We start from the raw sequence: 14,906 nt of genomic DNA on the forward strand, positions 1-14,906 counted from the left end.
AGAAATAAATCCCTAACACTGCAGTGTGTGTTTACACGTGCGGTCTCTGTCCCTCCGTCTAGATCCGCCGTGTTGCTTGTGATCAGCTGTACACTCTGAGTCAGTCTGATACTTCGGCCTTCGCCGAAGTCCAGAAACCAAACTTGTTCCTCCTCTCGGTCATTCTGACCGCTCAGCTGCCATTATGGAGTCCCACGTCGATCATGAGAGGCGTCAACCAGAGGTACTTAAGCAGGAAACACACAAGATATAAGGCCCTGAAACTTTTGTAGAGGTCTCACGCTGATGTTGTTTTTCTTCTCAGGTTGCTGTCTCAGTGCACAGAGTATTTTGACCTTAGATGCCAGCTTCTGGATGATCTAACCAGTAAGCTCCTCACATTGTAAAAATAGATTTCATAGAGAGGTTGTAGCCTCCTGTTTGAGCCCTTTCAGGTCACCTTATCATCACTTTTTTATTTCTTTCTTCCTCTCTGCCTCATATCGTCCCTCTCCTCTCACCGCCTCCTCCAGCGTCAGAGATGGAGGTGTTAAAAGTGAGTGCAGCCACCATGCTGGAGGACGAAATCTCTTGGCTTGACAACTTTGAGCCTAGTTGGAGCTCTGAGATGGAGACCAGTGAGGCGGACAACATCCTCCTGGCAGGACACCTCCGCCTTATCAAGACGCTGCTCTCACTCTGCGGCAATGAGAAGGAGCATCTGGGTGAGCGCTCGCAAGGACGCACGCATACATATCTCCACCCATTACACACATTTGGAAATGTATAAAAATATGTAATGTGAAAACTCTTTTCTTCAGGTCCATCTTTGATCCAGCAGTTGCTGGATGACTTCCTGTTTCGAGCCTCGCGCATCATCATCAACAGTTCCAACCCCACACCCTCACCAGCCCCCAGCCATGACTTTCACCCCAAGTATGACATGTTAAATTTATCCATCAGTTACATTTTATTTTTCTCCTGTGAACTCATCTAATCCTTCATCGTGGTTTGGTCAGGTGCAGCACAGCCAGCAGCAGACTGGCAGCCTACGAGGTGCTGGTGATGCTGGCGGACAGCTCTCTCCTGAACCTCCGCCTGATCACCAGAGAGCTCATGTCCATGCACCATCAGTCTGATCCATCCCTCTGCAAGGAGTTTGATGTAAGTCACTGATTACAATAATATATCTTACAAAAATATTTGAATATGGTTAAATCATAATTTTGCTTTCAATCTAACTCTGTGTGTTTCTTTCAGTATCTTCCCCCCGTAGAGAGTCGGTCAGTCTCAGGTTTTGTTGGGTTGAAGAACGGTGGGGCCACATGTTACATGAATGCTGTGTTTCAGCAGCTCTACATGCAGCCCGGACTACCAGAGGTACACATGTTTCCTATGTGCCGTTCACTTTCTGTAGTCAGCAGAGGACATCTGCTCTTTGAGTCTGGTCCAAGTGAATCCAATATTAGTGAGAGTGTGTGTTTTTGGTTTGAAGGCTTTCCTGTCCATCGAGGACGACACAGATCAGCCAGAAGAGAGCGTCTTCTACCAGGTCCAGTCTTTGTTTGGCCACCTGATGGAGAGCAAACTGCAGTACTATGTACCTGAGAACTTCTGGAAGGTAATAAAGACTTCAGTGTGCATTGACTGTAATTCGTACAACATTTCAACTTTGACTGATAACTTTGAAATTTGACTCTTCAACCTCCTATCTCTTGCAGAAGGTCGCGCATTGTACCGTCAAAACAGCCTCTTTCTCCAGGCTGTCAGACTTTTACTATGTTCACACCACTTACTGACACAGCAATAGGTTACAGATCATTTTCAATGGAAGCAGGTGACATAAAGCTACAAATTGGCGCTTTTTGCTGCAGATGGGCGTGATGCGCTACAAATCAAAATTGAGCTGGCTTCAACTTCTTTTCTTAATGCGCGTTGTGGTGCATGAAGGGGTTCAATGAGGCGCCAAAATGTGACGTTAAAAAATTAGTGGAAACCATAGATGTTTTTGTCGACTAAATACAAATTAAGTTAGGTTGTCCCACAGGCCTGTGATAATGTAATTTCTTTTGTTGTAGTCAAGACAATACTAACCGAGACCAAGACTTGACTGAGACTAGAGCGTGCCGAGACCGAGAAAACTTGATTGCAGTCGATTGTTCTCTTCATGTCGTCCACGCGATTGGCTGGATTTGAAGAAGGAGGTTTAACACCCAGTCACAGTAATTTGTTAACAAATAAATCTTGTGAGTCTGCTATGTTAGAGACCAAGACGAGACAGAGTCAAAATGTGTTTGATTCCGAGACGAGACAGAGACCCTCTAAAAGTGGTCTTGAGACCAAGACTATTTGTCTTTCTGTTCCTCATTAGTGTGTTTTAAAATGTAAATTTGCTGCACATCATTCTGAACATCATGACTGCAAAGTCTAAAAGACTTATTAAATATATTTACAAATATTTCAGCTGTTTCTCTCTTAGCATTAAGATCAGTCAGATGGACAGTGTAGTTATCCCCAAAACAAACATTGATATCCTGCAAATGTGTCATTTCTGATGCAGATCTTCAAGATGTGGAACAAGGAGCTGTATGTAAGAGAGCAGCAGGATGCTTATGAGTTCTTTACTAGTTTGGTGGATCAGCTTGATGAGCATCTCAAGGTAAAGTTCGCCACACCCATTTAAAAAAACCCAAAACACCAGCTAAGTTCTTACAATACCTAACTGGTTATGATAATATTAACAGTAGATCTCTTCTTCACTAGAAAATGGGTCGAGAACAGATCTTCAAAAACACATTTCAGGGAATCTTCTCCGACCAAAAGATTTGTAAAGACTGTCCTCACCGGTAAGCCTTTTTTTTAATATGTTCTTGAACCCCAGAACTTTTGTTTCATTTTAAAACACATCACAGGTTTATTTGACCTTTTATTATACAGCTATGAGCGTGAAGAAACATTCATGGCTTTGAACCTCGGAGTGACGTCATGTCAAAGCTTAGAGATCTCATTGGACCAGTTCGTCAGAGGGGAGGTGCTTGAGGGCAGCAACGCCTACTACTGTGAGAAATGCAAGGAGAAGGTGTGTATAGTGATGTGCATGCTTTTATTCTACAACACCAATATCATGCATACTCACAATTTGTTCATCTGCACAGAGAACCACTGTGAAGAGGACATGTATCAAATCTCTGCCCAGCGTTCTCTGTATTCACCTCATGCGCTTCGGCTTCGACTGGGAAAGCGGACGCTCTATCAAATATGATGAACAGATTCGGGTATGGAACCAGTCACTCGCATATTTATTTATTGCGCTCACCCAGATTGTGCTGCAGCATGTCAAAACTCTGAATTATGAATATGATTTAAATGTATTTTGTATTTTTGTTGCACAGTTCCCTTGGGTGTTGAACATGGAGCCTTACACAGTCTCTGGAATGGCTCGCCAAGACTGCAGCGGAGAGGGCAGCGAGGGTCGAGGTGACGGGACCTCAGGAGGGTCACCTAGGAAGAAAGTCACGATTTCTGAGAACTATGAACTCGTGGGAGTTGTCGTCCACAGTGGTCAGGCACATGCCGGTCACTATTACTCCTTCATCAAAGATAGACGGTAAGAGGCACTGCAGTCAGAAAACCATCCTCATTTAAGGATTTAAACATTCTCTGAAAATCCAAAGCATTTTTGTTTTCATTTTCTTGCACTTTTTGTCTGAAATGTCTGTTTGTTTTGGGATTTGATATTGTTTGTTTTTACTGACTTCTTAATTCGCACAGAACACAAATGCTCTGCACTGAGCTGATGACGAACGGCATTTCGTTTCATTCTGTGTATGCGAATATGCAGTGAAATGACAACAAAACTGAATCTTGAATCTTGTCAGAACTACATGCTACAAAAGTTCCCTGGTTGTATTTTCCAGCCGCTTTTCGTACTTTACATAAGAATCACATAACCAGTGATTAGTGGAGCACGGTAATCTGTTGCTGTAGTTTTCCAGGACCTCCTTGGGGCACATGAATGCAGCATCAGACTTTGTGTGGGCTGTCCTGGTTTAGTTTGTAAGCATCTCCAGATGTCTGGCTCTGGAAGGCAGGATTGCTCACTGGAGAAGTGGAACATAAAGAGACCACAGGAGCTAATATTTGGCATCCTCCTCTTGCTCACTCGTTTGTTCCTATCTTCGCCTGAGACTACCATGAAGCCTGTTCCCAGAATGGTGATCTCTTTCCAGAAATGTAGACACATTCTGGAGCAAGGCTGCAACTGATGATTATTTTTATTGTTGATTGATCTGTTGGTTATTTTGTTGATTTCTAAATTAGTTGTTTGGTCTCTAAAATGTCAGAAAAATGTTGATGAGTGTTTCTCAAAGCCAAACACGATGTCTTGAAATATATTTTTATTTTTCTTCAACCCAAAGTTTAGTGACACAGAGAAGTAAAGAAAACAGAAAACATTCACCTTAATAAGCTGGAATAAGAGATTTTTGACTTTTGAAATAAAAAAAAATTAATTAGTTGTTGCAGCTCTTTTCCAGAGCTGTTGTGACGCCCGTCATTGTTGATGCCAGTAAGAGATCTCTGTGTGTTTAGACCTTTTAAACAAGTCAACAGTTAGACTGACTTGTTTAACCACCATGCCCCTGTGGCAAACCGGCAGTACATAAATAGATTTATTTAGCAATATTTAAAACATACATGACAGGCTGATTATAATCACAGAATATATAATCATGTATAATTGTAGTGGATTAAAATACACAAAAAGCCCAAGGGTTTATTTTCATTATGGTCCTCTATTATAGCACAATATGGCAGATTGAACACAAAAGTGTCCTGCAAAAATGACATTTAACTTTAAAAACAACACACAGGCAATAAAACATCCTGCATTTATGTAACTACAAATAATTTGACAACTATTTCTTGAGCTGTGATTTAATTCTCCCCTCAACTAGGTTTAGTTTATGCAGTATGAGTAGGCAGTACGTGGATCAGTTGTGCTACATACAATAATCCAGTGTGAATTGTCATGCACTGTTTCACTGTAAACTATTTAGTAAAGCAGAAATGGCTAAATGTTGTGGGAGAAAGGAGCCTGGTTTTGCCCTGTCTGCCACACAAAACATTGTGTACATGTCTTATTTATTATTATTTAAGTTTAATGCTGAAAGTCCAGCTCTGATAGAATATTTTGATAAATCTGAATCTTATCTGATATTTTGCTTGTGCCTCCTTTGCCCTCCTGCCATCTTTGTTTATCCTTATCTCTCAGTGGCAGTGCTCGTGGACGTTGGAACAAGCTCAAGCGCCACGTGGTGGAGGAGTTCGAAAAGGACGACGAAACTCGGGAGTACGAGTGCTTTGGTGGAGAGTACCGTCCCAAAGTTTACGACCAGTGTAAGTAACATTCATGAACTCTAACATTCGTGTAAAAAAGAGCATTCAAGAACTGACAATAAATCCCAAACACCCCATAAAAAGTTTAGTTATCTAATTAAAAATCTCTGAAACATTCATGATATATATTATATGATATATATTCATAATATATAATCAAATATTTTAAATAAAATATTTATATGTTAAATTAACACAATTCCGTTGATGATCAGTAATCATTAGTAAAATGACTAAGTGGATAAAGGCAAGTATTAAAACAAGTAGAACTGTCTGAGCACATTACTTTACTGTAATGCAACCTTTAAAATCAGGAAAAAACATTTATTACATATTTCAATACATCAATATCCGATATTTAAGACGGGATAAAGTCTCATATCACAATGCAATATAGTAACTTTATATCTTCATATGTTATGTACATATCTTTATACTCAGCTTTAAGCACATTGTGAAATCTGCCTCCTAGTGTTAAAGTCTGCACATGCATCATTCTGCACATTGGAGGTCAACTTGAAACAATATGCGAAACATGTCTTTGAATAAAAGGGGACTTTAAAAATATATGAAGCTCAGCACATATTGTTTTTCTCATGCACACACAAAGTAACCTTGATTTGTATGTGTGTGTGTGTGTGTGTGTGTTTGTGTGTGTGTGTGTGTGTGTGTGTGTGCAGCCAACCCCTACCCTGATGTTCGGAGGAGGTACTGGAACGCCTACATGTTGTTCTATCAAAAGATCAGCGACCAGAACTCGCCCGTCCTGCCCAAAAAGAGCCGAGTCAGCATCATGAGGCAGGAGGCTGAGGACCTTACACTGTGAGTGAACCTCCTATCACACACTACACTACACACTCACCTCATAAACATTCTCATCATGTCATTTATAATGTATCAGCAGTGTGCAGCAGTCAGCAGAATAAAAGCACTGTAGGTCATCTGTCTTCAACAGACGGCTCCTCTCTGATGATCTATAGAACTGGTTTAGTCTGTTGGATAGAGCTGAACATTTTATGAAACATTGCAGCCACTAAAACACACATTAAGATGTGATTCATGTGCGGAGGAATACAGTTCTTTATTATTGCGTCAGACAGGCGTAAGATTGGACGGGTTCATGTTTGTCCTTGTGTGTGAATGTATGTAACTGTCTGTCCACAGATAATCTCACATACTACTGGACCTGTCAGCCTAATAATTTGTGTGCGTACTTATGGCTGTATGCTCTGTATGCTTTCTTGTGGTTGCAGTAATTCACAACCTGTTTTATTGGTTGTTTTATATTGTCATCCACTGCTGATTCCTCACCTTGGTTAAATACAGAGCCATATTTTGGCCTTCATCATGGCTCAGAGACAAACATCCATAGAAAAGTTTGGTCTCATTTTGACCAACAGCGTTTTTTTAAAATGAATTTCATGTTCATGAGAAAAGGGGTGAGTCATGTTTGCTACCATCTGGATTGTAAGGGAGCTGGTAGGGACAATTTCAATACCTGCAGCTGTGCCGCATGCATTATATAAAGTTGTCACAGTTAGCTCCGGCGGCCACATACTGAGTGGACTAGGATGACAGATTATCAGCCTGGCTGTTTATCAGGGTCCTTATTTGGCATTTTGATGATTATCTGTATTGGCAATTTAATTTAATGATCACAGATAAAATTAATGAATTACAAAGTGCAAAGGAAGTCTCAGCATGGGACGAACTTTTATTTTGTAAAACCACATATGGGGGGGGCTAATTTCATATATTCATTTTTTTTTAAATTAAAATTTTTCACTGGACTATAAAAAAAAAAGCTGCTGGGAACTTGCTGCATATGATGTTGAACGTTTCAGTTTTGATTTAACAGACGCTAAAGGCATTTAAACAATGTTGAAAATGCATATTGGTTCCATATCAGAATTTAGGAACATACCCAGAAAACATCAGCAGTGGTCTGTTATCATTTAGCCTGTATCTCTATGTTTTTTTTTTCGCCAGATCTGCCCCGTCCTCTCCTGATGTTTCGCCACAGTCCTCTCCTCGCCCCCCGAGGGCCAACACAACGACCGGCTCACCCTCCTCACCCGTTCTGGTCCGCAAGGGAGAGAAGAAGGGCCTGTTTGTAGAGAAGATGCCCGCCAGCATCTATCAGGTAAAGTGGCACCAAGAATTAACGTGCACAACATTTATCAACATTTGTTCTGTTTTTTATTAACTTGCATGTCCGTCTGGCCTCTTTATCTGTGTTTTGTGCAGATGGTGCGAGACGAGAATCTCAAGTTCATGAGGAACAGAGACGTCTACAACAGCGACTACTTCAACTTCACCCTCTCCACTGGCCTCCGTCAATGCAGTATGTGCTTCTACTGTTGGTGTTTACTTACAAAGCAGAGCTGCACAGTGATATTAAACTTGATTTATATCGGAAATATTGTAACTATGTGTCATGAATGTTTCTCTCAAATCCCAGGAGGCAAATATCTTCTTCTACACTTGCATTATATTTAGCTTTCCCCTTTTGGGCAGCACTTTTTGAAGTAGATGCAACTCATACAGTACTGTGCAAAGGTTTTAGGCTATACATATTCATTTCTCAGTAGTCTGTTTTACTGAAATACAACCAGAACATACAGGAAATATTTACACAGTATTGAAAAATGCAAATATTTCAGAATAAAACAACTTCAACAGGCTGAAGTTGAAAGTATTTAGTGTGACCACTTAGCATGTCTTGAAGTCTCCTGGGCAGAAAAAATGAGATTTACAATACTGATCATACACCAGAAGATTATTCAAGAAAAACTTCAAGATAGAAATGGAGGTCACACTGAATATTGACTTCAGTCCTGAAGAAGCCATTTTGTTCTGACTTTTTAAATGCATTGTTCATGTTCTTTTTATTCTTTGTATCTTAATAAAGAGACTGAGAAATAGCGAATGTACATCCTCTCACTGATACCATCTTACATTCATACTTTATATAGTTTTTATTTACAAAATGGAGACTAATGCATGTTTAATTTGCAAATTAAATGCAACCCTACAACAGGAAGCAAAATGTTAACATAACAGACTCAGAAGAAATACTTTATCTTCTTGTGTTTAGTTTATTATATTAAGTCAATTCGGTTTTCTTAGACCACGTAATGTTTCTTTTGGTTCTTTTGCCCCACCAGGAATTTTAATTGTCTGTTTATCACTTCATCTCTCACTTGGGTCATAAGTGCTTATTGATCATTCAACACTGTAAGCCCCACACTGAGACTAACAGGAAAACTGATTACATCAATTATTACAGCAACATAATTAAGCTACATGATTGTTTATCATAGAAACAAAAAGTTGCAGCAATCAGTGGCTTTAATGTTTGTGTGTGTTTTACAGACAAAGCTGAAGCATCCAGACTAACCAGCCGATGGCCAAAGAGAGTCTTCAGCTGGCTGTTCACTTCCTGTTTCACACCTACCTGCACACCAAAAAGAAACTCCGGTACGTACACACACGCACACCCGCTCGTCTCACTAATGAACAGCTCTCATAAGCAGCAGCGTGATGCCTTTATTTCGTGTGTGTCTCCTGCAGGGTGGACACAGAGGAGTGGATGGCCACAGTGGAGGTGTTGTTGTCAAAGAGTCGTGAAGCGTGTCAGTGGATGGTGCAGTACCTGGTGGGATCAGAGGGGCGAGAGATCACCAGGTCAGTGCTGGTTGGTCATCTGCTTAACCCACAGAAATATAACATATAGTGCTTTGACCATGAAAACATGGCAGCAGTCATGAGAGGATTAACTCATTACCACCGTTTCTATTTTAGTTCAGTTTAGTTTTTGAGTCAATAGAATGAAATAATTGAAAAAATTGCTGTTTTGGCTTGTTAGAATTTCTTATACCAATGCAGAGAAAACATTTTTTGACAAAACAAAAAAATATCCAAAAAGGGTAAGTTATTATACATGTTTAGCATGGCAAACAAGTTTACAAAAATCTTTTTTTTCACAGATCAGCATAATTCATTTAATTTTCTTTTTAAAAAAGTCTTACTAAAAAAAGATAGAAAACAGTACAAATGTACATACATTTACATAATATAACTTTCAAAAAAGGGTTTTTTTTTTTTGTCCTGTCTTATTGGGGGTTCCTGTTGGCCTGGCAGCCCACCAGGCCTACACAGTAATAGGGGAATCGCTGTTCTGTGCCAGCACACGAAACTATCTAGAATAGGCCATTTATCATTCAGACTAGAGAAATAATTGACTCCCACATATTTAATTATTTCCAACTTATTACTACATTAGCTCAAAATAATTTATTTAATGGCCAGTTTCTTTGAAAAAAGGGAACTCAAAAGACAATTTTGTCCACCTGCTCCAGAGGTTTTCAAGAGGTTTTGGCCTCATGAATATTTGTCTGTATTAGTGACTTTATTTGAGCTCTGAAGCCAAAAAAACAACACTGTCACCAAAAACATAGAGCTTGTAGTGCTGTATCTTTTTAAGGGTGCTTTTTTTTTATCCAGGGCCTTAGTCTGACTTTAATGACTGCATCAGTTTTGTGGCTGTCCCAGTGATATGTGACACTACAGACCTGGCAGCTCTCTCACTCTAATCAATGCACATTGAACTCTCCGACCTCGGCTAAATAATTCCACCTAGATTAATACTGCCGCAGCCTCTACAGCTTCACTCACTCTCCTTCAAATACCTATACACTTCATATATAACTGACCTGTGGATCCTGACAGTATGTTTTAATCACACAAATACACACAGGCACACACACACACGCACACACACACACACACACACACACACACACACACACACACACACACACACACACACACACACCATCTGAGCATCTGGAGTGACTTTGAACAAGCTTTTATTTGCATCTGCACAGACAGCGGGAGTATTAAAAACACCTGTGTGTCCGTGTGTGTCCGTGTGTGTCCGTGTGTGTGTGTTTGTGTGTGTGTGTGTGTGTGTGTGTGTGTGTGTGTGTGTGTGTGTGTGTGTGTGTGTGTGTGTGTGTGTGTGTGTGTGCGACGCGCGTGTGTGCTCGTGTGTTGCTCTCTGACTGAATGCTGATTGGCTGAAAGAGCAGGTCACTGAATGTCACAGTGGAATGTAAACACTTAACGCCAGAACACTTTAACCAAAGTGTGTGTGTTTTCAAGAAAGGTGTCGTCTTACACTACTTAGCGTTTTTGGCATGGGGTGATCGTTTGGTCCTCAGACATGATTGGTTGTCACACATCGGACGTTTGAACAACAGAACACCCCGGCCCCCTTTACATACACACGACCCTTCCCACAGAGGAATGTCCCACTCAGCTGTGTGTCTTCAAAGCCGCCAGCACAACAGCATGCGTTTTCCTCACACAAAATGTTGGTTTTTTTGCTGCTCTTCCTGTTTTTCAACCCCAATCACCCTGACCACTTAACCCTTACTCCCCTGTTTTGCCCGTTTATGTCTAGCTGTAGGGTGTCCTACATGGCCCTCCAAACAGAGGTTTTCCAGAGAAACACACTCACTCCTAACTGACTGTTATGAGAAATCATTGGCAAGATGGCTCTAGAGCAACGAAAGAAACCCAAAAATATATTTTCTTCATAAAAAGAGATCTAAGAATTAAGATAACAATCGTATTATCTCAGTTTAATGTTGTTTCAATGTATTATTTGTCTCTAACAAGCCTAAAAAACATATGCTAACGGTATGCTGATGTCGGTAAATGTCACATTTTATTGCTGATTTGTGGATGACAGACCTGCATCTTCACATATTACCATTCATGGCAAGTGAGCTATTGACTTTTTAAAATATATTTAACAGCTTGTTTAATTGAAATTTAAGTTGTGAAACAAATGACAAGAGTCCATGCTTTTCCATTTCCATCAGATAAATGGCAGATTTCACTGTGATAATACCATTATGACCATAGTCCCACCTGTTTACGTGAATGCCGTCTATGATACTGATGATACTGACGACTTAGCAGGATTTTGAAGGGTTGTCCCATTATTTGGGGAAAGATTTCAACCAAAAACCCTCTCAACCCCGTTCTGAGGAGCATAGGGGCACTTGAAAACAAGGGGTATGGGTAAAAATAAGAAATAGTTTTGGGTCTTTCTCAAAATACAATGTGGATGTTTATACATCAAGTTAAATCCTCTTCACTCTGCTTGTCATCTCATCATTGTCAACACTGTTACTGATGATTTTCATCACGTCTCCTCCTCAGGGTTTGTCTGTTGGAGTGCAGTGTCAGGGAGGTGAGGGTGGTGGTCGCTTCCATCCTTGAAAAGACTCTGGAGAGCGCGCTGCACTTTGGAGACCCTGGACTGGACAACCTGACCGACACTCTGCTTTCCTTACTTGACAAAGATGTTCCTGAAAATGTGAAAAACTGTGCGCAGTACTTTGGCCTCTTCAGTAACTTCGCTCAGAGGGTAATAAACCATCAACAAATAAATAGATTTAGACTTTTTTTAAGTGCAAACATCGAGTAAAATGACAATATGTTTGGTTTTTTCTGCTCGCTCTCTCTCTCTCAGGGGTGCGGCCCTTGTCAGCTGTTGTTGAAACACTCAGCTTATCGCCGGATGCTTATCTTCCTGTTGGGACCCAACAGGCAAAACAACCAGGTACAACGGAAAAAGATACAATAATACGTTCACTTTGACCCCTGCACTTTTTGGTTCAAGATTTTCTTAACCTGAGGACTTTCTTTAAGCTCTACTTTGGCACCCTTTATTGTATGTCTCTTAAGAAATAAGCATCCACAAAAAACATTAAATGTAAGTGTAGATTTAAATTGTTTTAAGAAATGTTTTCAGTATGGTCTGCATGTGAAAGTAGCAAAATGTTGATTTTTATTCAATTTAAATTAATAGTTTTTAATATCTGCAACAGTACTAACTGATGTCAGTAGGGCTGCTTGATTATGGCTTTAGAAACATCATGCAACTTTTTTGAAATTAAAAAAAAGCACAGAATACTGTTGTCCTTTCAGAGGATTTTCTGGACATGAGCACAATCCAACTGAAAAACGGATTTAAAAAATGATATAAAAATGATATGAATCAATTAGATAATAAATACAGGCCAAGAGATGAAAGAAAGACCCTGTGAATTGCAGTATATTATATCTAAATATATTTCTTGCTTTTTCCCTGATGGTTGGAAAAAGTCATAAAATTTGTCGCCATATGATTATCTTCAAAGTCACTAAACCAAGCAAAAAAAAAGTCACTTAGTTTGCTATACTGTGTGCATTGCACAGGGGTGCGCTTGATTCATAGCACAGGACAAAATGAAAGCATTACTACAAAATGGTATGCAGCTCAATAATCATTTATCTTGATAATGTTGTTTTTTAAAATCATTTGTGGCCAAAATTGTAAATGAAAACAAACAGTGCACTGTATTTAAATTTTCCTTTGCGTGTCTCCACAGAACCGACGATGGAGTCCAGCTCAGGCTCGGGAGTTCCTCCACCTCCACAACACTCTGGCCCTCATCACTCTGCACTCTGACCTCAACTCCCAGCGGACGCAGGGTGCGACACTTAAATCACATCTTGGCGGTCACAGGGTCGATGCTTTTGTGTAGTCCAGCTGTCAGTCTCATCGTTTTCATTTCTCCCTTATTCCCCATGTAGCTCCTGCAGGATTTAAACTGCGTGTGAGCTGCGTCCCGACCTCCAGCACGCTCCTCCCTCTCCATGCAGACATCCTGGCCTCACTCTTCACTCCAGAGGGGCAGCCTTACCTTCTAGAGGTAACATACAAAAGTTTTTCTGACTTGTTTTTAATGTGTTTTTGTCTGTATTTCAACCAGACTAATGACACCAACAGTCATGTCATTTAAAGAATCACGTGATCCATATTAGGTCATGACTTTAACTGCATATCAAAAATGAAAAATAAGCTCCTAGACTCAGATTTTTCTCTTTTTTTTCTTTTTTTTCACAGTATTGCACACATTCACGACATTGTTGGTTTATTTGCTGTTGATTACAGAAAGTTATGATAGTGAACTATTGGTACGATCAAAAATCTACATCTATACACACCCATATACACATGCATCCCTGCATTAAAGAAAATAAACGAGTAAATAAAAAATAACTAAATAAATAAAATAAAAACAATATTTAAATAAAATGAAATTTTAAAAAAGAGGATAAAAGAACCTGCATTTTTCAAGGCATAGAACAGGGATGTTTAGACCAATAATAATATGCAGAATGAAAAGAAAGAAAACAAATCAGCACCTTTGTAGGGAAATTATCTGGTATTTAACAAAAAAAACAAAGATTATGCAATTAGATCAACAAACATTACGTATATTTTCCTCGTATGGTAAAAAGGGCGTCATATCTGTGGGGTTGGTTTGGGAGTTTTTGTTTATTGCATCTCTAAAATCTGTCTTTTTCATGAATAGACTCATCTTGTGACTATTTACAGGTGATGTTTGCCATGCGTGAGCTGTCAGGTCCGCTGTCCCTCCTGATAGAGATGGTGACATACACTGCGTGCTGTAATGAGCCCTTCTCTCTGGGTGTGCTGCAGCTCCTCAAGGTATAAAAAAAAAAAAAACCTCAGAGAGACAACAGCCAGAGCTAACACACATTCATTCAAGGCTGAGTGTCTTTTGTTTTGAAACCCTTTAAATCGGTTGTTTTTCGTAGACCCAGCTGGAGACGGCTCCACCTCATGAACTGAAGAACGTTTTTCAGATGCTGCAGGAGCTGCTGGTGAGTGAATCAGTTCATGTTGTGACCTTCAACTATTGATCCATCAGTTTGTGATATCTGATTGCTATAATCAGCTTTGCTAACATCAGTTAAATCTTTAATATCAGGTAATGGAGGACCATCTACAAACCCAGAGACTCAAGTACGCTTTTGAGTCAGAGAAAGGCCTTTTGGGTATGTCTCAGTATTTTTGTTGTTTTGCTTTAAAGCCACAGCTTGCAGCAAAACAGTCTCATACAGTCACCTACAATGTATTATTTTTTTACTAACCTTGTTGGGAGACTGCCATAGCACTTGGCAGCAGCGTCAGTTTTTGTGTGTATTGAATGGATTAAATGCATAAACTGGGTGTTTTTCCTCTCAGCGTTGATGCACCAGAGCAACAATGTGGACAGCAGACGCTGCTACCAGTGTGTGAAGTTCCTGGTCACATTAGCCCAGAAGTGAGTTCATCTTAGGGTCACAAGTTAAGAGTTGTTCAGGAGAAGTAACTGTCTTTAGATATGATTTATTTTGCATGATGATAAATGTATGGGTTTTTTTTTTTCGCTGTTATACTGTGCAACAAAATTCTGAGCCTTCTTTTATTTTTCCTACCAGGTGTTCGCCGGCGAAGGATTACTTCAAGGAGTTGTCTGGTCACTGGAGCTGGGCAGTGCAATGGCTGCAGAAAAAGGCAAGCTTCAAAATTACTATGTCAACACATGCATCAGGGTGATATGTTTAGGTTTCTTAATATATTTTTCAGACATTTTTTGACTTAAAAGAGAGTATCAGGG

General features: G+C 39.9%; 1 protein-coding gene across 1 annotated transcript in view; it reads left to right on the forward strand.

Moving 5' to 3' along the window:
• The window catches only part of usp24 (ubiquitin specific peptidase 24), a 47,586-nt gene that overhangs the window by 27,841 nt on the left and 4,839 nt on the right, over positions 1 to 14,906 (forward strand). Inside the window, 31 exon segments of the mRNA XM_042482937.1 lie at positions 63 to 223; positions 305 to 366; positions 513 to 704; positions 801 to 915; positions 999 to 1,143; positions 1,240 to 1,359; positions 1,475 to 1,600; positions 2,540 to 2,638; positions 2,743 to 2,825; positions 2,917 to 3,058; positions 3,135 to 3,254; positions 3,372 to 3,586; positions 5,252 to 5,376; positions 6,057 to 6,198; positions 7,366 to 7,426; positions 7,429 to 7,455; positions 7,457 to 7,519; positions 7,624 to 7,701; positions 7,703 to 7,720; positions 8,752 to 8,772; positions 8,774 to 8,856; positions 8,950 to 9,063; positions 11,611 to 11,818; positions 11,924 to 12,013; positions 12,825 to 12,927; positions 13,030 to 13,148; positions 13,838 to 13,951; positions 14,062 to 14,127; positions 14,235 to 14,301; positions 14,492 to 14,570; positions 14,728 to 14,803. Of these exon segments, the coding sequence (XP_042338871.1) occupies positions 63 to 223; positions 305 to 366; positions 513 to 704; positions 801 to 915; positions 999 to 1,143; positions 1,240 to 1,359; positions 1,475 to 1,600; positions 2,540 to 2,638; positions 2,743 to 2,825; positions 2,917 to 3,058; positions 3,135 to 3,254; positions 3,372 to 3,586; positions 5,252 to 5,376; positions 6,057 to 6,198; positions 7,366 to 7,426; positions 7,429 to 7,455; positions 7,457 to 7,519; positions 7,624 to 7,701; positions 7,703 to 7,720; positions 8,752 to 8,772; positions 8,774 to 8,856; positions 8,950 to 9,063; positions 11,611 to 11,818; positions 11,924 to 12,013; positions 12,825 to 12,927; positions 13,030 to 13,148; positions 13,838 to 13,951; positions 14,062 to 14,127; positions 14,235 to 14,301; positions 14,492 to 14,570; positions 14,728 to 14,803 (3,234 nt within the window).

Source organism: Plectropomus leopardus, chromosome 3, assembly GCF_008729295.1.
Source record: "Plectropomus leopardus isolate mb chromosome 3, YSFRI_Pleo_2.0, whole genome shotgun sequence".
Taxonomy (NCBI): Eukaryota; Metazoa; Chordata; class Actinopteri; order Perciformes; family Serranidae; genus Plectropomus; species Plectropomus leopardus.